General features: G+C 38.2%; 3 protein-coding genes across 17 annotated transcripts in view; 1 reads left to right on the top strand and 2 right to left on the bottom strand.

Annotated features, from left to right (window-relative positions):
• Nucleotides 1–23,982, top strand: part of LOC137251463 (pleckstrin homology-like domain family B member 1) — a 229,946-nt gene extending 205,964 nt beyond the window's left edge. For 3 of the 4 annotated variants that reach the window (XM_067786084.1, XM_067786083.1, XM_067786085.1), the window contains exon 10: nt 19,346–20,545. In XM_067786084.1, the coding sequence (XP_067642185.1) occupies nt 19,346–19,522 (177 nt within the window). In that variant the 3' untranslated portion in view covers nt 19,523–20,545. Of the gene's footprint in view, nt 1–19,345; nt 20,546–20,636 lie in introns of those variants that run through there. The other variant, XM_067786086.1, reaches the window with a different exon arrangement.
• LOC137251466 (protein transport protein Sec24C-like) lies at nt 954–7,247 on the bottom strand. Of its 9 annotated transcripts, none has more exons than XR_010953256.1 (11): nt 6,482–7,090; nt 6,256–6,420; nt 5,944–6,156; nt 5,653–5,879; nt 5,363–5,592; nt 4,961–5,301; nt 4,620–4,907; nt 4,382–4,560; nt 4,193–4,326; nt 2,201–2,550; nt 954–2,139 (listed from the first exon to the last, which is right to left on the bottom strand). XR_010953256.1 is itself a non-coding variant. In XM_067786094.1 (11 exons), the coding sequence occupies exons 4-6, from the start codon at nt 5,784–5,786 to the stop codon at nt 5,216–5,218; spliced, it is 450 nt and encodes a 149-aa protein (XP_067642195.1). In that variant the 5' UTR covers nt 5,787–5,879; nt 5,944–6,420; nt 6,482–6,620; nt 7,168–7,247; the 3' UTR covers nt 954–2,139; nt 2,201–2,550; nt 4,193–4,326; nt 4,382–4,560; nt 4,620–4,907; nt 4,961–5,215. The 9 variants fall into 9 exon arrangements, 7 of the variants coding, with proteins under 7 accessions (XP_067642195.1, XP_067642198.1, XP_067642196.1 ...); XM_067786094.1 differs by adding an exon at nt 7,168–7,247 and having other exon boundaries at nt 5,944–6,420; nt 6,482–6,620; XM_067786097.1 differs by adding an exon at nt 7,170–7,246 and having other exon boundaries at nt 5,944–6,420; nt 6,482–6,547.
• Nucleotides 19,670–23,400, bottom strand: mei-218 (meiotic 218). 4 transcript variants are annotated; one of them, XM_067786087.1, is made up of 6 exons: nt 23,260–23,400; nt 22,475–23,204; nt 21,769–22,236; nt 21,324–21,712; nt 21,014–21,249; nt 19,670–20,910 (listed from the first exon to the last, which is right to left on the bottom strand). In XM_067786087.1, exons 2-6 carry the CDS (start codon nt 23,111–23,113, stop codon nt 20,648–20,650), a joined length of 1,995 nt encoding a protein of 664 aa, XP_067642188.1. In that variant the 5' UTR covers nt 23,114–23,204; nt 23,260–23,400; the 3' UTR covers nt 19,670–20,647. The 4 variants fall into 4 exon arrangements, with proteins under 4 accessions (XP_067642188.1, XP_067642189.1, XP_067642192.1 ...); XM_067786091.1 differs by having other exon boundaries at nt 20,740–20,875; XM_067786089.1 differs by having other exon boundaries at nt 20,846–20,954.
• Nucleotides 23,983–24,213: the final 231 nt, after the last annotated feature.

The following is a 24,213-nucleotide window of genomic DNA, read 5'->3' on the forward strand; positions in this document are numbered from 1 at the left end:
ACTGTAGTCCGATGGAGCCAGTCAATACCCTCTGAAGAGTTTCTCCAAATGGAACTTTTTTTTTTGTGGCACAGGTGAAGGGCAACGGGGAAGGTGAATAGGAAAAGCCTGAATCGCCGTAGGACGATGCCATGGAAATAGACATATGTATGTTTATCGAAATTCTCGGAATTAGGAAGCTCCAACGAAATCGCCGATGGACCTATGCACTTTGATGTATTTAAATGACTTAAACTCAAGAATCTGTTTTTGTTATATTATCGACAAAAAATATCCACAATTTACTCTATTTGGTCAATGCACAATGTGTTCATTTACAAAATCCATTTTACAACAATAGCAAAATAAGTAGTAACATTCTGACATATAGCAAGAAAGCAATAGATCGTCTTTGCGAAGTTTCAGCCAAATTCGACTATATCTTGATATTCAATAATTATAAGCCGGTGTTAAGCTCATGAATTCTTAAATATTAAACTATTTGAATAATAAGAAGGGGCTATTTTCCTATTGACCAATTTTACGCCTTTTTTGCACCCAACTACTAAATTGATTTAACATATCTGATGGCAATGACCCTGCAAAAACGCTCCACGTCATTTTACTAGTCATTTTACGGTCATTGTGACTTTCTGCAGCGGTTATATTCATAGTCACGTTTGCATGGGCGTGATGAACTTTTGTGACCAAATTTTCCGTTTCGTTCCTATTAATGTGATCGTGCATTCCGCTCCCACTTATAGGATGTGAGCATAGCACTGTGCTGCTCACACACGTCACAATGCTCGTCAAATGGCGGTCATTTTTCCGTCATTTCACTCTACATTTTCGAGCCATTTGACAATCAATTTTACTGCGGTTTTACCATTTATATAACCGCCATATAACGTGAATTTTACCTGCAGATTTACTTTACCTGGAGCAGCATTATGAATAAAATATGAACCAAAAAATTGAATTTTCAATATTTATTATTTTCAATATTATTATATATGTACATGAAATTGGAACTTATATTAATCCAGTTCATATAAAACAGAAGAACTTTAATAATAAATAAACTCGCTTAATTGGTTTTTGTTTTCCAATCTCTTCTAAGCGAGCAAAAAAATAATATTAAGCTTTAGAAAAAACTCCAATTATTTGAATAATATACAACCTAAAGCTTAGTAGAAATTCAGATCAAGAATATTCAAAGGTGTCGTGGATCAGATTGCTGTCGTAATTGATGAACTTAAAAATGTACGACTAGTAATTGAGTCAGACTTATTATTGTTCTAAATCTAATCATTCAAGCAATAATTCTGCAACACATAGCAGGAGTATTGATTGGTTTCAAATCTAATTCCGACAGCAATCGTATCACATCCCTTATTATATATGTACGTGATATTGCAACTTAAATTAATGCAATTGATATAAAGAAAAGTAAGTACTTTAATAATAACATAAACTCTCTTAATTGGTTTTTGTTTTCCAATTGAAATCTTTTCTAAGCGAGCAGAAAATAATTTTAAGCTTTAGAAAAAACAACAATTATTTGAATAATCTACAACTTAAAGCTTAGTAGAAATTCAGATTAGGTTTACTCTTTTTTCAGATCAAGAATATTCAAAGGTGTCGTAGAATCCGATTGCTGTCGTAATTGATGAATTTAAAAATGTACGACTTGTAATTAAGTCAGACTTATTATTGTTCTAAATCTAATTATTCAAGCAATAATTCTACAACCCTTAGCAGGAGTATTGATTGGTTTCAAATCTAATTCCGACAGCAATCGTATCACATCCCTTATTATATATGTACGTGATATTGCAACTTAAATTAATACTGTTGATATAAAGAAAAGTAAATACTTTAATAATAAATAAACTCTCTTAATTGGTTTTTGTTTTCCAATTGAAATATTTTCCTGTGCAAGCACATCGCTAACCTGTGTTGGCAAAAGATATGATTATACTGTCTTCGATAGATAGTCGGACGAGCCGTTACTCGGCGAAGTAGAGATGACCGTTGTGTCGGTGGCAGCTGTTACAACAGCAGTTTCTAACTTTACACCATCCGTACAGTGTGATGAATGCTTCACTGCCTTTTCCAATTGCTTGGCGCCAGCAATTTTTGCTGTTTGTAAAGCTTTAGCTGTAATGCATATATATATAGATGGGTTAAAGTGGTTTTCGTATGTTGGTCAATAACTCACCCTATACCATCATCACGGCCTTCTCATCGATTTTGAATATGTGTACTGTTTCAGTATTCAGACCCAGTTCGTTTGGTGCAATATTTTCGATTTGATGAATGTGTATACTATCCGTTAGGCAGACAATTAAGTGCGTTCGATTCATTTATATAGTGTGGGTATTTGAGCCGTAGACGCAATGGCAGATATTTTGATTCTTTTTGAAGTGTAACATTTGTAAACAGTTGGGTTTCTCTGCTGTCACTATCACCACTAGAGAGCTATTGAAGAAACGCTCGAACAAGATAATATGTTGCGATTTACGCGCATAGATTTCTTCCACATATTTACCATCCAATACCGAAATGGAACTGTAGATGAAGAACATTTTATAAAATTTAATAAAATCAAAAAATGATAGTTGTGCTAAAATGGGGTAACGTATTGTATGTTAAAGTATAGCGAAGTCTCAGCGGCTTTGTCCTGGTCAAAATTGAGTTTGAATAGGTTTTATTCTTCATTCTTAGAAACATGTACGAAGGTACCTGGTAAGATAATAAAAATCCTCAACGCTTTTTTTGCAATAACTTAAAAAACTCATATTCAAACTTCTGCTTAACTTCTACATATCAATAGCTACCTTTACCACAAGTAGTCCTATTGCTTCTACGACTATGCTATTGTTTCCTACATCGATGAGCTTTGTAATAAAAAAAAAAAAAAAAACAGCTATCTCCCCAATCTCTCCAGTTTTGTCGCCTCGCGAAACCTGATATTGTCACCAACCAAATCATTGGTGACCTTATTTAAAACATGGCCGCGCCAAATGTCGACCATATGACATTACCCAGAGCTGTAACAAACATTTAATATAATTCGATAAATCGGCAGTACTTGGGGTAAATATAAATAGACGTTTGCATGGTACGCGTCTCCGATATGGTCGCCAAGCCTAAAGGTTACTCACTGGAAGAAAATACAGGCCTGCCAAAATGCTGCCCCCAAAACCGCTACGGGCTGCCTTCTTATGTCCTCGGAACACCACCTGCACAATGAAGCGAGAAAACTCCCAATAAGGGAAAGAAATGAAATGCTAACCAAACAGTTTCTGTAGAATACCCAGAAACCTGGGCATCCTAACAGACATCTGATTGTTGATCCAACACCACTTAGGACCTTAAAGAGTAATCTCTGTAAGCATTATGAGGAAATACGACACCTGAGAACTCAGCCGTATGAAGCAAAAAAACAAGCAGGTCCTCAGTGAACTCCACAAACAGGCGTCGTACCTTTATGCTAGGAATTGCCCGGTGAAGTACTCAAAGAACAGTACCCAAAACTTGCGGAAGAGGACCGCATACTCCCCAGGGAAAAGCGAGTCACTCTAGCTCAACTCCGTTCTGAATACTGTAACAGGTTAAACTCTTACCTATCCAGAATCAACCCCGACATACAAAATGTATGCCCCGCTTGCAATGTGTCCCCACATGACACCAACCATCTCTTTAATTGTAATGTGGAACCAACGCCTCTAACACCCCTTTCCTTATGGTCCACCCCTGTTGAAACGGCAAGTTTCCTTGGACTCCCGTTAGAGGATATTGATGACAATTTGTGATCGGTCGCGGCTATTAGGTGGGGCGACGCACTGCTATAACAACAACAACCATCTCGGGAACGATTAATATCATCACTTTAAACCTCCTAAGCCATCCCGCCCCACCCCCTATTTACACGAGGAACTTGGGGTCGCCATTACACATTACACTGAACGAGGCCACGGCGACGTTACTGATCAGTTTAACGCCTTACAGGTAGTTGGCAAAAGAAACGGCATATATGACCAGAAGGCACTCGAAGACGATGCCTCAAAACTACAACCAAAAGCAATAATTATCATTTCACTGACACAAATTTTATAGTTTTTTCTTCCGGAGTTGGACACAATCTTTTCATAATATTACTTAACAATTTAAGATTATACATTTTTTTTCAATTTGTATTTTGACTTACCAGCAACAACAGAATCATGTTTAATTGTACGCCGCACAATCATTATAGCATCATGTAACGAAGCTCAGTTTCTTCCAAAAATTGTTCGGCACCGCTACGTAAAATCAATGTATATGTTCTATCATTAACGCAACCTTTAAATAATTATAAACTATAAAAATGAAATTAATGTCAAACCCACTATCAAACCTTGGAAAATGTTGAAATGTTCACCACCAACTTGACGTTCTTCAAAGTAATCACATTGACCCAAATCACTTGAATTAATATCATTAGCTTCAGTCATAACAGCACCACCACAAGCTTTCATTGTACGTTTCAAATCTTCTTCTGGTACACCAAAAGAACATTTCACGATCTGCAAAATACTGTGTACCAACATCAGCAATTGGTAGTTTAGAAAACACAACATTGGCGCCTTACTTACCTAGTTTATTGTACAGGAGACGCCATTCAGCATTAACAATTTTCTGATACTCTTGGACATTGGAGGACATTGCTGTGGCAGAGCATTTTTCCAATAAAGCACTTTGGTGTTCCTTTGATTGGCGCTTCGACATGTACAGCCATGTCATATTTTGGTCATGCATAATTATAATGCTTTACGTATAGCTTTAATGATGATACGTGCATGCACGCCTTCCTCAAAATTTGGTTTAACTTGTTTTAAAATTTCACCTGCTTAAAGTACTACTGAAGTGGTGCCGTCGCCGACCTGATAAGAGAAACATTTTTATTCTACACATTCTAATATAACAAAAAACTTACCTCAGCATCTTGAGATTTGGCGATGTCGATTAGAGTTTTACGGCTGGATGCACAATATCTAATAGTTTCATAATTGTTGCCCCATCATTTGAAATTGTGGCCTTACCACTGGAATCAACAATATGCTTGTCCATACTACGTGAACCCAATGTAGTGCGTACAGCGTCCACAATTGAATGCGAGGCATTTATGTTGGATATGACTTGATGTTTACCTTGAGAGCTATCGGTACCCAAACATTTTTTACACAAATACTCATGTACCCAATACAAGTTCAGGACGTTCATATTTATCGACACGCTGTCCGGTGTGGCCCAAATGTTGGAAATATGCAGTTGACACTGTTGAGAAAAAATATTGATCAATGAACACAAGTAAAAGTGAAAGATTTTTTTTTTTTACCATCTGTTGTTACTTTACACATTAGACATTGGAAATGACGATCAGCATCTACAAGTTGCATATGAGCCTTGCAACGATTACATCTAATTGCACCCAATTCACCAAAATTTACAATGGGTGGCTCATATTCACCCTCAACCGTGCGTGCCATTGGTGAGACGGCAAGTGTACTGGACAAAGCTGTTGTTTTTAAGAAATCAGCTGTTGCAGGTATGCAATACAAAGACGACCTGCAAAGAAGAAAGATCAATGTAATTGCCAAACAAAACATTAATTTCGATTATCGATACCTAAGGTAATGTGGCGAGGAGTTACCCTGATCTTCTACCACATATTTTGTGGTCACCAATGGTGGTAGTAAACCCTGTTCATTAGTAATAAAAGCACCACCAGCGTTTTTTTGATTTTCAATGATAACGCTCATCGGATTTGGTATCTGATCGGGATCTAAACAGCGTTGGGCTTGATCATACTGTTGCGGCTGTTGATATTTACCAGTAACAGGTGCAGGTGGTTGCTAAAGAAAATAACACAAAAATAATAATCAGCAAATTTGTAAATTATTAGTTGTATTAGCATACATTATAACTGGGACGTAGGGACGTGTCCGGGTATTGGGGGTTGACCCGGCTTGGGTGGTTGACTGAGCATTGGCGTCTGTCCAGGTTGTGTTGGTGGCATCATAAAAGCCATCAATAACAAGTGCCAAGAATATATCCGCGGCATCCCTGCCGACCAAAATGATTCAAGGGGTTGTGATTGCCAACCTCACCTACCCGTGGCGAATCGTGTACCTAACAATTTGGTGTGAACAATTGGTGCCAGTTAACCCTCTGAAATAATCGGCGCAATTGTACGCCATTGTGTTGGCATTAATTTGGCAAAATAAAAACCTTTTCATCCTCCTCCCGTGACCATTCTGTCTTCTTTATGCTAGGATCAAGCCATTCGTACCAGCGTGCCTTACATTGCTTGGCAGATTTGCGGTGCAGCAGTGATGCAATACGTGACCACTGGTTTTTGCCATATTTCATTACAGCTGCTTTGAGGATTTCATCCTGAAAGTTATCAATTTAGTTAATAAACGGCCAAGAGTAACCAGTCGCGTCAAATGCTTACCTCAGTGTTTCTCCACACACCACCTTTTATCATAATTCGTGGCATGGTGCTATATAATTGTGAATTCTTTCGATGAGCACAAAAATCAAATCAAAAATGTTTGTCGAAATAAACAGCAAAAATCATTGTATTTTAAAGACTGGGAAAATTTTAGAATAGCACCCCCCGAGTTCGGGGTAAAACTTGGTATCAAATGAAAGAGTTCTCCCGATCACAAATATATATATTTTAAAGTGCGCAAACTTATAATTTAAAAGTTATTTGTTGTTAAAGTTTGCAAATTTAGCAAATTTCTATAGCACTTTAAATTACAATTTACACATCTTTCAAAACCTTAATCCACATACATATCTATATAAATTAGCAACGATAAACTTAAATTGCATTTTTGTATATTTCACATTTCATTTTTGCATTGTTTTTACTTATTATAAATGTTTTTATTAAATCAATCGCGCTTTTGTAGCAACATGCACATATATATATATATATATATATTTTATTGCTGACATTACAAAGCTGTGCTCTGCCACATATATATACGTATACACATATAAAATTTGTATAGAAATTTGCAAACTTTAACACCAAATAACTTTTAAGTTATAAGTTTGCGCACTTTAAAATATATATATTTGTGATCTGGAGAACTCCCTCTTAAGTTTAAATCTTTCCGGAGATATTACACTTAAAACTCTGAAAATTGAAAAAATTTTCCACCACCAAATGTTTTGCTGTCTCTGCTGAATTAGAAATGGCGGATTTTTTTGCACGCAAAAATTACGTATTCTGCTATCCCTATAAAAATAATAGGTGCGAGAGAGCACGATACATTGTGGAAAAGCTAAATTTGTCAACATGCTATTTCATTTGGAGAATTTTTCATTCCAAATCGTCACCCCTGTCAAAAATTCGTGTGGCTGTGTGCGTTTTTGGTCACACGATTTTTGCAGGGGAAAGTATACAAAAAAATAACGCTGAGGAAAAAGTATTTAGTACTGAATGGAAAAAGTGTGCATTCATTTCAAATTTACATTCATTAAAGAACGGTACCTACATTCACACTCTATATTGAATTATATATTACCATTCAATAACGCACATACTTTAGCTTTGAATTAAAGTATTTTAAGCCATTCAGGAATGGAGATTTATAATATGCAACCAAAAAATCACAAATTTATAAAAGAATGCTGAGAGAATGCACACTCAATTGATTCAATCTTTTTACAGCTCTGCTAATTAGATACTTTTTTACCATGATGTAATAACAACAAGGTGGTATATGTAGTGACAGCTCATTTTGGAAATTCCCATATTAAACGAAGGATAAGAGAAAGAGGGAAGAAAAGAAAGGGCCCTTTTGTGAAATAGTATTAAATCTAGTACTTTTTTTAGCAAAGCACGAAACTAATAGTTTGTAATTTGTTTATTAAAGAAGTGAATATAGGCCAAAGCGACTGCCGCGGTAAATAGGTAATGTGTGTTTTTACTATAACGAAATTTTTGGTATCCAGTTCAAAGTACTTTAGAAACAAATGTTTAGTATTTTTACTTAACGGCGTCATCCTTCGACAATGGTTTGATAAGCGATTCGAGTGTATTTCTGCCAAAACAAAAAACATTTCCAAAAAAAAATAATATAGGTCCCGCCAACATTTGATTATGCCAATTTTTGTTTCGAGAAGGGGTATGCTTATCCTCCAACCAATATGCTTATAGCCCAACTGTGGGCAGAGGCCCAAAGACAAAGAGAGCTTCGGGTCTCCCTTGGTGGTATGCTTTCTTTCTCTGCAAGGATAAGATAGTGTATATTGATAACGTGGTTCACCGACCGCGACCCAAGAAAAGCGTTTACTGATTCTGTATGGATTTTGCTTAGGGCTCCTTGGTATGTAGGTGCCTGATCTCATCTTATGGAGATGTTTCCTTAACCCCCTTGGAGGCGAGGCTAGATCAAGCAGTTGTTTGGTAGAGTTTCCTGGTTTGTGACTAAGCAAAAACTGTCCCTTCAGCATTTCATTATGCTCTTTTGAGATCTTTTGCCTTACTATATAATGCTGTCAGGGGTCATAAGAAGACATCCCGTGACGACATCCCGTTGCAGCATTTCAGCAGGCCTGCAGCCTTTTCCAGTGTGTTTTTAAGACTAGGCAACCAAACTGATGCCGCGTAGCAGTTGAGCGGCCGGCCAATTGCTTTGCAAGTGGCTAGCAACGTTCCTTTATCTTTTCGCCAAATACTGCTGGTAAGCAACTTGAGAATTTTGTTGCGGCATTGTACTTTGGATACAATTTCGGATGACATGTGACTTAAAGGTGATGTTGTTATCGAACGTAACCCCTAAGATCTTTAGGTGACTGACATTCGATAACGTAACTCCATCGACGTGAAGTCCAATATTTGCGTCATCTGTTCCTTCCACGTCCTAAACAGAGCGACCCTGGATATGGTCTGTGATAGTGCCAGGTCGCGCGAGGCGAAGAAATCAAAAATACAGGGGATATAGCGATTTAGTCTATAACTTAACTCGTTTTTTGGAGGGCCAGGCCCTGCTAGCATTATCGTGCAGTCGCCGGCGTAGGAAATAATGGTAACTCCTTCTGGTGTGGAAGGGAGCTTTGATATGTAGAAATCAGTAAAACAGAATCGTAGATGGAAACCACCCACTGGCACCCCCTGTTTAATTATACTAGACTTTGAAGCTTCGTTCCTAAATTGATCCGATGCTTGCCGACCATTGAGATATTTTGAGGTCCATCTTTTTAGACAAGGAGGAAGGGGTGCACCTTCTATGTCTTAGAGTAGCGTGCCGTAGTTGACTGTGTCAAAAACTTTCGGCAGGTCGAGTTCCACGAGCACCGTCCTATGATGGGGTTTTTCCTGGTTCAGTCCGTAATTTATGTTCCCCTACTAGCAAAAGGAGTGATTTCGGTCGATACAACTCACCTTCGTTACCTGGTTTCCCAGGCTTTAAAAGTGGAAGTATCCTTGCCGTTTTCTACTGTTCGGAAATGACGATGGACTTCAACGATGAAATGAAAATGTGTGCCGCATGGCTTACTCCCTCATCACCAAGGTGCGTCAGCATTGGCATGGCTATACCGTCTGGTAATGGGCCGCACGTCGTGTTTACGTTTATGTGCCCCTCGGTTTACAAATAGTATAATTAGTTTTACTTAATTTTGGAACAAAAACAACATAGCTCATTTGCAAGTGGTTAGCAACGTTTCCAAATACATTGTAACGAATTTAGTGCAAGTCCTCTTATTTGCAACCTTCTACTAACGTTCGAATCACTAAACTGTTGAATAAATAACTCCACTATTCAATAATGCAAAATGGCCTATATTAGATTACTTTCAAAATAACACTTCTATTGCTCGCCAGATAGCGTCTTAAATCAAACTGATTGTCGTGCCTCTACTGTTGCTGCCTTTTATACTGTCTGGTTTCCTCGTTGCATACTTCTAGGCTTTTCCATTCTAGAATTTACTAGTTAGCTATCAGCTATAAAATTACCAATTATAACTACGTTTATAGCTTCTCATATGCGCGTGTATATGTGAGTGATACTCGCACAAATTATTGCCTTCTTTTGTGAGCATCTCAGATAAGATATATGCATGTGTTTGTGCGCCTCTTCTCCGCTGCTCGCATGGGCATATGGGCAGACATAATGATTGATTTGTTGATGTGCGTACGAGTCACTGCTTAGTATCGGCTTAGAGATGATAGTACCCCTTAGTGTTGCTAGTATTCGTCACAATATTAAGTGATATGATAAAAATAAAACTCGATGGTTGTTATATAAGAATTATATTTCTCAGTAGACACCATTTATATGCGGGGCAGGAACATTAATTTTTTTGCGATTCACGTCTTCGTCGTTCTGCCGTTGACGATGAAGTAATGGATGGGGTGCTAGAGACTGTAACTATTTTCGCTTCGATTCGACCATCAAGACGACTATAAGTTGTTCCAAACTCACAGAGCGTGTTTGCTTTTCTGGCTCATCCTTACTTAGGTAATCCCACAGCTCTTTACCTCTTTGGAAAGCCAATTTTGGATCGATGTCAATCAAGTCAGTTGCATTCAGCTTTGCGTCTGGTTTCTTGCAACGCCACCAACAAAACCTATAAATAAAGTTATAAGAACTTATTTAAAATAATATATATCAGTATTATATATATTATAAAACATCTTACCATCATTTAACGCCGAAAATTTGGCAAATTTAAATAATTTTGTTGAATAAACAATACATTTATTTAGAAATGTCAACACAAAATAGAGTTGGAGAAAAAAAGTGATGCCGTTTCATACTTTTCCAGGAAAATAAATTTGTATGGTTTTTACTACAATTTTTCCTCTGAATGAAAAATTAGTTTCGCAAAGAGGCATATCGAGTTTCAGAGTGGGAGTTCAAGATGGCGTATTAGAAAGAGAAGCTGCCAACGTCAGTCACGTAATTGCATCATGCTTTTTTACTAAATTGTGCGAAAAAAACCCAACTCAAAAAAACCAACGTATTGGAAAAAGGAAAACGAAATCGAATCTGGAAAGGAAATGTAAAGGAAGTTGGAAAAGTAAAGTTAAAAAGAGAAGGAGAGTTGGAGTAAATAAAAGAATATGGCTAATGAGTTGAGGAAAACTAGGAATAAGAGGTAAACAGGGAGAGTAAAAATACATTAGAACAAGATTAAGAGTAATAGTTAAACGAAACGAAGATTAGGGCCTCATTTTCTATTTCGAAACGAACGTTCGACATTAGAATAAGATTAAGAGTAATAGTTAAACGAAACGAAGATCAGGGCCTCATTCTCTATTTCGAAACGAACGTTCGTTTCGCCTCAGAGACGAATCGCAAGTGTATTTGCACTATGTAAAACGATGGTAACATATCATTTGACAATTGCTTTCGCTTTCCTGTTTCGACATATAGTAAGAAACATAAAGACGAACGAAAAGGATAGGGAATATCATTGCTAAACGAAATAGTTTTGAGGCGAATCGTTCGTCTGAGCTATCGTTCGCAATACAGAATGAAGCCCTAAGTGTGAGAGAAACACGAAAAGGGGAAAATTTACAGTAGATTAATAAAAACTGGAAACAAGCAGAGGGGAAGAAAGCGGTTGTAACCTCTCTGCCGGTGTAGGTAAACTTTGGTCCACTGTAAAGTCCCTATCGAATCCGTCTAGGCACAATGACAAAGTTTCCATCGCCTTTGGCGACAAAGTGCTGTAGGATGCGAAAAAATGCGCAAGCGCTTTCTGCCGACAATATATAGTGCATTCTACGGTCGACACAAATAGACGGAGGGCCAACAGACACGCACGTAAACAGCGTTCAGTGCGTCACCAATCACCGCCAAAGAGGTTGAGGATGCCATCGGTCATGCTAAACCATCCAAGCAGTGGGCCCAGACGGCATAGCCATGCCGATGCTTAAAAGCCTAGGGAAAGAGGGTTTCAAATACTTAGCACATGTCTTCAACCTGTCTCTTTCCACCTTTGTCATACCCGAAAAATGGAAAATGGCCAAGGTGGTCCCGCTACTAAAGCTTGGGAAACCAGCTAACATAGGAGAGTCTTATTGCCCGATATCTCTCCTATCGCCAGTAGCCAAGACGCTTGAAGCCATTTTGCTCCCCTACTTCAAAGCAAATTTGCAGCTAGCCTTTCATCAGCATGGCTTTAGAAAACTCCATAGCACCACCACCGCGCTAAATGCCATTAGCACCCAGATGAATTGTGATTTAAATCAGAAGCCACACCATAGAACAGTACTCGTAGCGCTAGACCTATCAAAAGCTTCTGATACGGTCAACCGTGGCACGTTACTGCAAGACTTGGAAGGGTCTTCCCTTCCCCCATGTCTTAAAACGTGGACCGCAAATTATCTGGGTGGTCGGCAGGCATCGGTGCAATTCAGAAACATCAAAGCCAAGAAAAATTAAACGAGGGGTTCCACAGGGTGGTGTCCTATCCCCACTTTTGTTTAATTTTTACATATCAAAACTACCTTCGCCACCGGAAGGAGTTACTGTCGTTTCTTACGCCGATGACTGCACAATAATGGCCACAGGCCCGGGCCCACAGATCGATGAGCTTTGCAAAAGAATAAACGGCTACCTCTCTGATCTCTCCAGTTTTTTCGCCTCGCGAAACCTGACATTATCACCGACTTAATCATCCGCGACCTTATTTACAACTTGGACGTCCCAAATGTCGACCATTTTGAACATCCACGTCGATGGCACTACGCTACCGACTGTCCTACACCCCAAAATCTTGGGTGTGACGTTTGATCAGGATCTACATTTTGGTGAGCACGCAGCCGCAATTGTTCCGAAAATCCAGAGCCGTAATCCTCAAATCCCTTGCTGGCAGTACTTGGGGAAAAGACAAAGAAACGCTCATTACCACATACAAAGCAATTGGCCAGCCGTTTGCGTGCTACGCGTCCCCTATATGGTCGCCAAGCCTAAAAAATACCCCCTGGAAGAAGCTACAGGCCTGCCAAAATACTGCGCTCAGAACCGCCACGGGCTGTCTTCTTATGTCCCCAGAACACCATCTACATAATAAGGCGAGAATACTCCCCATCAGGGAGATAAATGAGATGCTAACCAAACAGTTCCTGTTGAATACCCAGAAACCCGGACATACCAAAGACATCTGATTGATGAGCCAACACCGCCTAAGGACTTAAGGAGTTATCTCCGTAAGCATTTTAAGGAAATACGGCACCTGAGAACTCAGCCGATGAAGCAAAAAAACACCAGCAGGTCCTTGGTAAACTCCACAAACAGGTGTCGTACCTTTATGCCGGGAATTGCCCGGTGAATCCAGTACTCAGGGAACAGTACCCAAAACTCGCGGAAGAGGAACGCATACTCCCCAGGGAAACGCGAGTCACTCTGGCTCAACTTCGTTCTGGATACTGTAACAGGTTAAACTCTTACATATCCAGAATCAACCCCGACATACAAAATGTATGCCCCGCTTGCAATGTGTCACCACATGACACCAACCATCTCTTTAATTGTAATGTGGAACCAACGTCTCTAACACCCCTTTCATTATGGACCACCCCTGTCGAATCAGCAAGTTTCCTTGGACTCCTGTTATGAGATATTGATGACAATTTGTGATCGGTCGCAGCTATTAGGTGGGGCGAAACATTGCTACAACAACAACAACAACAGAGGGGAAGAAAAAAAGAAAAAGAAGAGGGTGAGACAGGATGGATAGAAAAATTCGGAATAACGCCTGTCAGGTTTAAGCATAAGGCTGGAAGAATTTCATGTTGTTCATTACGTTTTCAAGGTTAAAAAAGCATTGCTGGCTATGAGCAATATTGAAAGCAAGTCAAAAAGCAACACTTTAATTTATGGAGGAGGAGTATTGTCAAATGCGACTCAATTTTGTAATATTGACTTCCCCTGTCTGGTTTATTGCATCATGGGCAGGATATTGAACGAGACTAATTTTTTAGGGATTTACCGTTTACACAGAAATTGTCGTCCTTAGTTCGTAATTGGACCCATTCTAATATATTTTCAGCTCAACTCTGAACAAAAATTCATTTCTAGTTTTTTCTGCTCTCCCATTCATCTTATTCTGAACTAAAAATTATTCTGCCCTAAAATAGGAAATAACCGGTTAAGATAGAAGTGTTCCGAGAATTCAGAGCCGTAACAAAATCCTCAAATCCCTCGCTGGCAGTACTTGGGGAAAAGATAAAGAAACGCTCATGACTACATACAAAGCAATTAGCCAGCCGATTACGTGCTACGCGTCACCCATATGGTCGCCAAGCCTAAAAATTATCCACTGGAAGAAGCTACAGGCCTGCCAAAATACTGCTCTCAGAATCGCCACGGGCTGTCTTCTTATGTCCCCAGAACACCATCTGCATAATGAGGCGAGAATACTCCCCATCAGGGAGAGAAATGAGATGCTGACCAAACAGTTCCTGTTGAATACCCAGAAACTTGAGCATCCCAACAGATTGATGAGCCAGCACCGCTTAGGGGCTTAAGGAGTCATCTCCGTAAGCATTTTGAGGAAATACGGCACCTGATAACCCAGCCGTATGAAGCGAAAAAATACAAGCAGGTCCTTGGTGAACTCCACAAACAGGCGTCGGACCTTTATGCCGGGAATTGCCCGGTGAATCCAGTACTCAAAGAAAAGTATCCAAAACTCGCGGAAGAGGAACGCATACTCCCCAGGGAAACGCGTGTCACTCTTGCTCAACTTCGTTCTGGATACTGTAACAGGTTAAACTCTTACCTATCCAGAATCAACCCCGGCATACAAAATGTATGCCCCGCTTGCAATGTGTCCCCACATGACACCAACCATCTCTTTAAATGTAATGTGGAACCAACGCCTCTAACACCCCTTTCCTTATGGTCCACCCCTGTTGAAACAGCAAGTTTCCTTGGACTCCCGTTAGAGGCAGAAAAATGTCAAGTCAAAAAGAAATGTGCATTGATTTCAATTAACTGACTTATTGCTGAACCAAGGCGTTGCTTGAAAATTATCAAGAAGCAATCAGCTGATGGGATAACAACACATATACTAAAATACATTAATATTATAACACTTTATATTTTACGTCGCAAAGTTCAAATCAACAGATAGAGCTGGTAATAAATTTTAAGAAGAAAAAGGAATCTTAAATAGATCTTGGTGGAAATCTGAGCACCACAGGGCCACCAGCAAAATGTATTGCTGAATTAAAGACGGCCACTTCAAGGCAAGGCGAATCCATACGAGGTGGTGGCAAAGCGAATTCAACCAATTCGCCGTGCAAATGAGTGTCAAGTCAAAAGAAAATTTTCATTGATTCCGATTAACTGACATGTTGTAGTACAAGGCGTTGTATTGAAAATAATCAAGAAGAAGCAATCGACTGTTGGGATAACAACACCTGGTACTGAATTCGCCTTGCTTCAAGGCCACAACGGACAGCCTTCGTCTACTACTGCGTTGATGTTGCTGTAACTGCAATTCATCACTCATTTCGTTCACTACCAAAAACGCAATAATGCAAATTGTTAATATTATTATTAAAGTCTTAAATATCTTAAACAAAAACAGAAATGCGAAATAAAATGTCGTTTGGCAAAACAGCTGATTTCGTAGATTCGAAATTTGAGAATTAATGTAAAGGCGTGGTCTGCCTTCTTTTCTTCTTTAAGCTGTACAATCTTTCTTTTTTCAAACAGGCCAAAAAGCAAATTTTCAAAAAAAAAAACGATAAATTACACAGCTAAAAAAAAAATTTGGCAGATCTGATAATGCGATACATGTACTACCATACATTTTGGTGCGCTAAATCCCGCTCCACCAACATTTTTTTTGTGAAGCTGTGTAATTTATCGCTTTTAGTTTTTTAGAAAATCTGCGTTTTCAACTCTTATAAGCACTGTTATATAAACTTGAAAAGACAAAAATGTATACAGTTCAAATAAGAAAAAAACAGACTTCGACACAATAGATAAAAAAAATATATGTAAAGATGGGTTCAAATCCGAACTTCAAAAGCCAATATCTTTGATTTGGAGGCAAACTTCGAAAACCGGAAAATTACTTTTGCTTATGAATGAATCTCTTTATAGCAATTGGTTTAATCCAATTCCCAGTCAGGTGTAGACGGGGTTGGTTCTCATACAAAAACAAAAAATTAAAGCATATGCTGAGGGTTTGAAATTTTTTTTTTTTAATATTTTTTTTTGGCCCTTCGATATACAGCCGAAATAGTTTTTTTTTTATTGTAACTTGGCTATTTGATATCCGATTTATGAAATTGATACATCATTATTTTGGCCTTGGTAATCTGCATTTTTGCTTTTAATGTACTTTCGAGCTATGAAGTCGTTTTCACTTATTCACTTGCCTGTCGTAAGAGGCGACTAAAATACCAGATTCAAGGGGCTGTGTAGCGCAACCCTTTCAGGTTGCCAGCGCAATATATAGCTTCTCTAAACCCAATTGTCAACCTCACCTATCCGCGGCGAATCCTGTTTCACTAACAGACGAGGCTCTGGCGGCCCCCAGCTCCTCATGGAACTTGGGGTGGAGAGGGAGGGATGGCCTAGAAGGTTTCATGTGGTCATACCAAATCGTTCCCGAGATCGTCGGGCTAGTACCTTAATAGTGCTTGTTACCGGAATGTACCCGATCGGCAAAGAACCATCAACATCGATAACACTCACCAAGGCCTTCGGGGAGTGTCCTTATCGCTACAACAACAACAAAGGACTTGATTCGGATCAAGATTGAAAAAAAATCTTGGCCAAACCACTGCCAATGGACGACCCTACTTAGAAAAATGTGTCCTTATTGAAACAATTTTTAAAGTTACTTTGTCCGGGACTTGAACCCAGGACCTTCGGTGTGGTAGGTGGAGCACGATTCCACCACTTCACGGCGTGAATATTTATTCCAACTATTTTATGTTGAATATCACTTACTAGCTTTCTTAAGTAATTTTTTGGCCTTATCGATGCTACAAATTAGCCTTATACGTAAGAGTATATCTGAAAAAATTGTCAATGCATATGTTTTTTGTATACGCATTTATTGAATAGCATGTAATATAATAGGAGTCAGGGTTATTAGTAGCTATAGGTAAAGGTTGAACCTGCCGGTCAATAAGACCTCACATAGACTGAATGCCATAGTGTTACCAGAATTTATTTGATGACCAAATGTAAGAACCCCAAACAGATGCCAGAACTTATGTTATAAAATAAATCCGTGCTCTTGGCAAATACTAGAAGTTTTCTAGGACCTTGCTTAATTGCTGCCTCGAGACCTGGCAAGCGCAAGACACGAACGTTGTCAACCGTTTCTTTCTGCAGCTCGCACTTCCTACATCTGCTGCTACGGACGCGGCCTTGCTTATAAGCATGTGATGCCAGAAGGCACCCAGTTAGTATGCCCATCGTGATTAAGCATTCTCTTCACAGATATGAGCCACTTTGTGAGTTTAATATCGTAAGTTTTGCACATGATCTTAGAAACTTTGCAGCCCCGTGCTTCTGTCCACGGCTTTCCTGCTTGATGGATCATATGCAACTCCTGTCTCCTTTTGATTTCTCCAAAACGTTATGGGATGTTTACCGTCGATTCAGTGAGTGCTGCATCCTCCTTGGCCAACTCATCGCCCTTTATGACCGGGAACCCAATTTAGAAGCAATTTAAGAGGTTGGAATATACCCCCGGTAGGTATGTCTGTCATAAGAGGCGACTAAAATACCAAATAGATTCAAGGGGTTGTGTAGCGCAACCCTTTCAGGTTGCCAGCGCAATATATAGCTCCTCCAAACCCAATTGTCAACCTCACCTATCCGTGGCGAATCCTGTTTCATTAACAGCCGAGGCTCTGGCGACCCCGAGCTCCTCATGGATCTAGGGGTGGAAGGGCGGTATGGCCTAGAAGGTCACATGTGGTCATAACAAATCGTTCCACCCCAGCGGGTTAGGGGGTCAGAATATACCCGTGGTAGGCGACTAAAATACCAGATTCAAGGGGCTGTGTAGCGCAACCCTTCAGGTTGCCAGCGCAATATATAGCTTTTCCAAACCCAATTGTCAACCTCAGCTATCCTACAAAGGACCATCACATCGATAACACTCCGGGAGCAACCTTATCGCTATAACAAAAACAAATCGTTCCCGAGATGGTCGGGCTTGGTACCGAAACGTATCGGATCTGCATCCGGCAAAGGACCATAACACTCCCCTAGGCCTTCGGGGCGTGTCCTTATCGCTACAACAACAACAACCGGGAACGCAATACAGATGTATGGTCCGGCTTGAGCGAAGTTTTTCCAATGCTTCTTTACATTCGAGGACACTTTTTGATCAAGTACAGTGTGAGGTTATTGCCTTAATCGTCGCCTGGCTATCAATATATATATTGACGCGACTGCAGCTAAAGCAGCTTCCTCCAAAATGTCTGCTGCTTTCTTCACTATAACTTCCGCCTGAAAGAGTTGGGTCTGCTGTATACTGTAGTCGTCAGTAGCTATAAATAACTTTAAAAGTGCCATAATTTCGTTGTTTATTGACTTAGAGATTTAAAAGCAAAAATGTCATGAATTTGGAAATACTTTCGTCTCGTAAAACTAAAAGGATAATTTAGGGGGGATAAAACCCAATAGCTGACCTAATCAAGTGAAAACGACTTCATAGTTCGAAAGGACATTAAAAGCAAATATGCAGATATCCAAAATCCAAGGTAATGATGTATTAATATCAAAAATCGAATGTCGAATAGCCAAGTTATAATAAAAATAACAGTTTCGGCTATATTTGGAAGGATAAACAATTTTTTTAAAGCATTTCCGAAACCACCTCAAAATAAGCTTCTAATTTAGAAACAACTTTCTTTTTGCGGCCACCGTGGTGTGATGGTAGAGTGCTCCGCCTACCACATCGTATGCCCTGGGTTCACAGCCCGGACAAAGCAACATCAAAATTGTAGAAATAAGGTTTTTCAATTAGAAGAAAATTTTTCTAAGCTGCGTCGCCCCTCGGCAGTGTTTGGCAAGCGCCCCGAGTGTATTTCTGCCATGAAAAGCTCTCAGTGAAAACTGCCGTTCGGAGTCGGTATAAAACATGGGACCTACATTTGTAGGGAAAATCAAGAGGAGCACGACGCAGATTGGAAGAGAAGCTCGGCCTTAGATCTCTTCGGAGGTTATCGCGCCTTACATTTATTTTTTCTTTTTTTCCTTTAGCGACCTATTCTATTGTACAGTGCAATTCAAAAGTCGAAATTGGGCAAATTTTTCAAAGCAAGCAAGCTAGTTAATATTTGAAATATTTTTTTATATTCTAGACAATCGATGAAGTGTATTTAGACCATTTAAATGCCTCGAAGAGTGGCCGCCCACATTGCACATTTATTGTTAAGACGAAAAAACGTAGCTACCATTTACAAGCGGCATCCGATGCGGCAGCTAGAATTTGGATTGATGCTATTATTACCGGAGCTCAAGGAAATTTAGACTATTAAATTAAAATTATACTTATTATATGATAAGCATTAGATCTAACTACAATAAGCATTTTGTAAAATACATAACTATCGTAATAATAGAGGCAAGAGCTATTAACATTAAATGAAAGAAACTCTTGAATAGGACCAAAGTGAAACTCTAAATTGAATTGAGTTTATATGTATGTATGCTTTTTTACAAAACGATACCAGTTTACATTTCTAATGTAATGCAGAGATATAGTTTAAAATGAAATATATAAGATAGTTTTAAGCGCTAATATTAATCAACTTAAAATAAATTTGCTCAACATTTGTACGAAAGAAAAAATTGGTCAACAAGGAATTGAAAAGCACTAGTAATACCACATATTTGTATCATAACATATTGTGTAACTGCTTTAACTAGCTCAATATTGATATGTTTCTACCTATGTGTGCCTTTTTGCTGATTTGCAATTAATAATTCATTTGCTTTATCTTTCCCTTTTTAAATTAATTTTCGAATAACTGAACTAAATCAGACATTTAAAAATCAGCCTAAATATAAGATATTTTATAAATGGACGTAAATATTCCTCATACACTTGAATGAGCCAGAAATTTTATAGAAAATTTACTTATCGACAGCTCAGTTCAACATACACGATATCGGCTGCCAGTTCAAAGAAAACGAATTCGTGGAAAGAACGCTTTACATGAGATCGCACTTAAGGACTCGCTTCTTAGAATTTATATCAAAAATACCATATATATATCAACAAAATTATGATTTTACATTAATGTAGCACTTTTCTGAAAGAAATTCCGGGATAGGGCGTTCTTTAAAAGTTGTCTAAGGCAGCTAGTTATTGAATTGACAGCCGATATATGGTGATCTTCCACTCAGCCACGATAAAAACATGAAAGTATTTATTGATACTTAAAAATTAATAAACACTTACATATCTCTATGTAGCACATATATCCTATTTATATACATTTTAATTTTACAAAATAAAAAACATAATACTATAATAGAGTATTTTTCTTAGAAATTAATCACTCATGTTTTGATAACTTAGCTGAAACAGCTTTTTGGAATTGTTATTCCGCTCCACTCATCCCAGAAAAAAATTTTTTTCCATTGTAGCATTGGCGTACTTATTTATCGTGATATTTTCTGATATAGGAATTCAACCAATCTTGAAATTTTAACATATAGTCATCCACGGAACTTACACTATTGTGTGATTCAAATGCGGGCGGTGAATTTTCAGTTACACCGTAAGTACTGCTAATAAAACGTTCGCACATGAAAACGGCGGCAACGGCGTCACAAACTAATACTTCATGACGAAAGCAAAGTTTCGCAAAGGATTCAGCAAATTGCTTTAATACAACAAAAGCTTGTTTAGTAAGGCATTCTATGAAAAGAACGGTGGTGTATATGATATGATTTTAATTTTGTCTAATTAATTATGCTTCAATTACTACAGACAACGCACAATTAGTAAATATATGACTTACCAGGGCGGGTAAAGCGTGTGTTTACAAAATACTTTTGCAACAACTGTAATGCTTCCGGCGTCAAATCTACGGTACGCTTTGAAATTGTTTTTAAAAAGCTACGCATATCATCACTACTTATTGACAAATGATCGATGGTCGACTCGAACACATTCACTGATGATTGCTCTAAAATATAATCTAAAAGCACTTCGTGCTTCTCGTCATCGTCCATACAAATGAGTATGCCAAAAATTCTGTTAGCAAATATGAAACCAAATTATGTTGAGAGGGTTTAATCATATACATAAATATGTGATTTCACACTTACTTAACCACTTTGTTGAAAGTCTGTTGATCTTTGGCATCGCCTTTACATGAACGCCAATGTGACCAAATTGCTGTCTCTAACTGGTATGTTATTGTTGAGCGTTCAATCGGCACTTTTGAGCATTCGACAATACGAAAAAGATTATCAGCGCGCGCTAACTTCAAACGAGACCAATCGCCAACAAAATATACGCCTCCTTTTGCTAACACGATGGGATCAGCTTCAAGCCATTTACAATTAAGATAATTATTGTTTGATGGTGGCTTTACATCTTCCCCTGGCCCAGCAAAACGTTCTGCCAATTGTCCTATATTTGTAAGTAGAAAATTTGCCATATAAGTGTCACTACCAAATGCCATTATTGGCACTGGTGGACGATCGGGATGCAACTGCAAATTAAAAATTTATTATCATATAACAAAAACAGTATTATTTATGTACTCACACTTATCGATGCTAGACTAAGAAGTAGGCCCATTTTTAAATTTACATAACAATCCATTGGTACACGTTCCTGACACAATTGTGCGCTTAGCGCATAAACAAAGGCAAAATCAGAGTATTGCTCGTGTACAAGGGTATATAATTGCTTTACAGAAGCTGGCACCATAGTGGAGTCGGCAGTAGAATTGTAGTCTATTGAATTTATAAGCGCACTGGTACAGGCATTCTTCAGATGAACTGAATTTCGCCGACTTTTATCTAATGATGAATGGTGCTCCGTGTGGATCGTATAGTCTATGGCATTGATTTGTATGTTTGATGGAGTACTTGGCAAACTCATTTGATTATTTCCGCCTCCTGTAATGGTGCTGGGCAAAGATGGACTTTTCCCGATGTGAATTTGTTCGGGACACGAGGCGTAAATTTGTTTAGTCGGATCGCATTTCGCAATACATATTTGAGTTTGGCACTGAAATTATTTTAACGAAAACATACAGTAAATACAAAATCCAACAAATATAAACTAGTATCAACGATATGTACAAATTATAGTATTAAAGCCGTATTCATATTGGCTGCACATTGATTTTTTTGAAGAAATTCACTTGACTATAAATAAAATACGAAATATAATAAAGCAAAAGCTGCTTAATGTGGCCACCTTCAAATGGATTCGGCTTGGAAACGCGGATTGAATTGATGCTTACGTTTCGCTTTAAGTTTGACCCTTTTGCGCATGATACATTTCCGATTGGCGCTTGATCCAAATTAAAATTCTCAAAAGCAGTAAATTCAACATCATTGCAAAAGTCTTCAATGACACTTTGATCAAGCAGTTCTTTTTTGATGATCTCGTCAAGAGAATCTGGCGAACGACAAGAAGGCGTCTTAATTGTTAACGCACCACCAGTATTTCCTAAATCTGTACTAATGCTAGTGCTAGCACATACATTTTCGTCATTGTTGGTAGCACCCTCATTTAATACTTCATTAATTGCAGAAGTATTATCTACCAAATGCACACTGTCGGTATACAATGATTTTATAGACACAGATGGCTGTGATATGTTTTGTGAAAAATTCAAAGTGAAATCCAAATCATCGGGAAAATTACATACATCAGCAACGTGTGCACTCATTTGTGATGGCAATGGCTCTCTATTGAATTGTAATAGGCTAAGGCTGCAATTTGTGTGCCCATCATTATCTTCATCCATACGCTGCTGTTCAGAGTAGCGCACCGTCAACGGAGGACTATCGAAATGCAGCAATGCATCTAAGTCATTATCGGTTATCTCACGTAACTCCATAGCAAATGTGCTATTTATTGTATTATTATGTTCCATGCTTGAAATTGTTGGACGGAGCGTGTATAATCGTAGTAGCCTGTTATAAGGTACTTATTACCAAGCCGCAGTTCGCAATCGTGCACGTGTTCTGTAAAATGAAAGCGCTTGTTTACGATTGTATCTAATGAACGTATTTCACTTACCTCTGACATACACGGTAAGTGCGCGAAAAATCTTATTTACAACTCTAGGAGTTTCAAGGCAGCTAGCTGGCAGTATGCGCAAGAGTCGATAATTTTCAGTAACTCGTAACTTAGAATATTCTCTCATTTGCTGCGCACAAGTATTACATGTAGGAGCTATTTAATTAAATTTATTAAATAATTGTACTACTTTAGATTATTAATAATTTAAATTAATGTTACCGTCTGTTGAATCCGATTTAATTTTGTTTAGATTGCATCCTGTCGAGCAGAACCAAACCGATTGTAAACTGTAAGGCAGATATATTTGTTATACAATTAACAGTTTAATAACTGTTTATTCAAGAAATTATTAAAAGTTATATGAATATAAGTATATAAGCACTGCAATGTTTACCAAAGTATATTTTTCTATGGGTCAGGTCATGTTATACTGGGCGGTCCACGGTGTTACAACTCGTTTCACGACGAACCGAAAACAGCCATTCAAGTACCAGGATTTATAGGACTTATGTTAAAAAAATAACACACACATTATTGGCTTCTAACTCACCTTAACCCATTCATTCTAGCCCTGTCAGCAAGGCCAACTAATTTCACGCGCCTGAAAAGAAAGTCAATCACAGATCTTCAACACTGATGAATTCTTAAAAAAATATTTGCAGTACAAGAGCAATCCATCCATGCCCACCAAGTTTATTAAGTTTAGTTAATTATGAATTACTTAAAAAAAAAAAAAACAAAAAATTTGTTAGATGTATTCTATGTATACAGTTGGCAAAATATATTGGATGCTAAAAAACTAAAAAGCTTTTTCTTCTTTGCTTATTTAATGTTTTATTTTTAATATTTAAAAGTTGTTTTTCTAATTACCAAATATTTTCAATGAATATTTTTTATACATCAAAAAATGAATATTAGAGAAAAGTATAAAAACATATATCTCACATAAAT

The sequence above is a fragment of the Eurosta solidaginis genome, chromosome 4, assembly GCF_040869045.1.
Source record: "Eurosta solidaginis isolate ZX-2024a chromosome 4, ASM4086904v1, whole genome shotgun sequence".
Taxonomy (NCBI): Eukaryota; Metazoa; Arthropoda; class Insecta; order Diptera; family Tephritidae; genus Eurosta; species Eurosta solidaginis.

What these genes read in the sequence shown, in the direction of transcription:
- LOC137251466 (XM_067786094.1), bottom strand. Translation starts at nt 5,786, where the DNA reads ATGAGCGTTATCATTGAAAATCAAAAAAACGCTGGTGGTGCTTTTATT. An exon ending in TCCTCGCCACATTACCTTAG is followed by an intron (nt 5,593 to 5,652) that starts GTATCGATAATC and finishes TCTTCTTTGCAG; the next exon opens with GTCGTCTTTGTATTGCATAC. An exon ending in GTGTAAAGTAACAACAGATG is followed by an intron (nt 5,302 to 5,362) that starts GTAAAAAAAAAA and finishes TTTTCTCAACAG; the next exon opens with TGTCAACTGCATATTTCCAA.
- mei-218 (XM_067786087.1), bottom strand. Translation starts at nt 23,113, where the DNA reads ATGGAACATAATAATACAATAAATAGCACATTTGCTATGGAGTTACGT. An exon ending in GGTCAAACTTAAAGCGAAAC is followed by an intron (nt 22,237 to 22,474) that starts GTAAGCATCAAT and finishes AAATAATTTCAG; the next exon opens with TGCCAAACTCAAATATGTAT. An exon ending in CACACGCTTTACCCGCCCTG is followed by an intron (nt 20,911 to 21,013) that starts GTAAGTCATATA and finishes TTCTTTTCATAG; the next exon opens with AATGCCTTACTAAACAAGCT.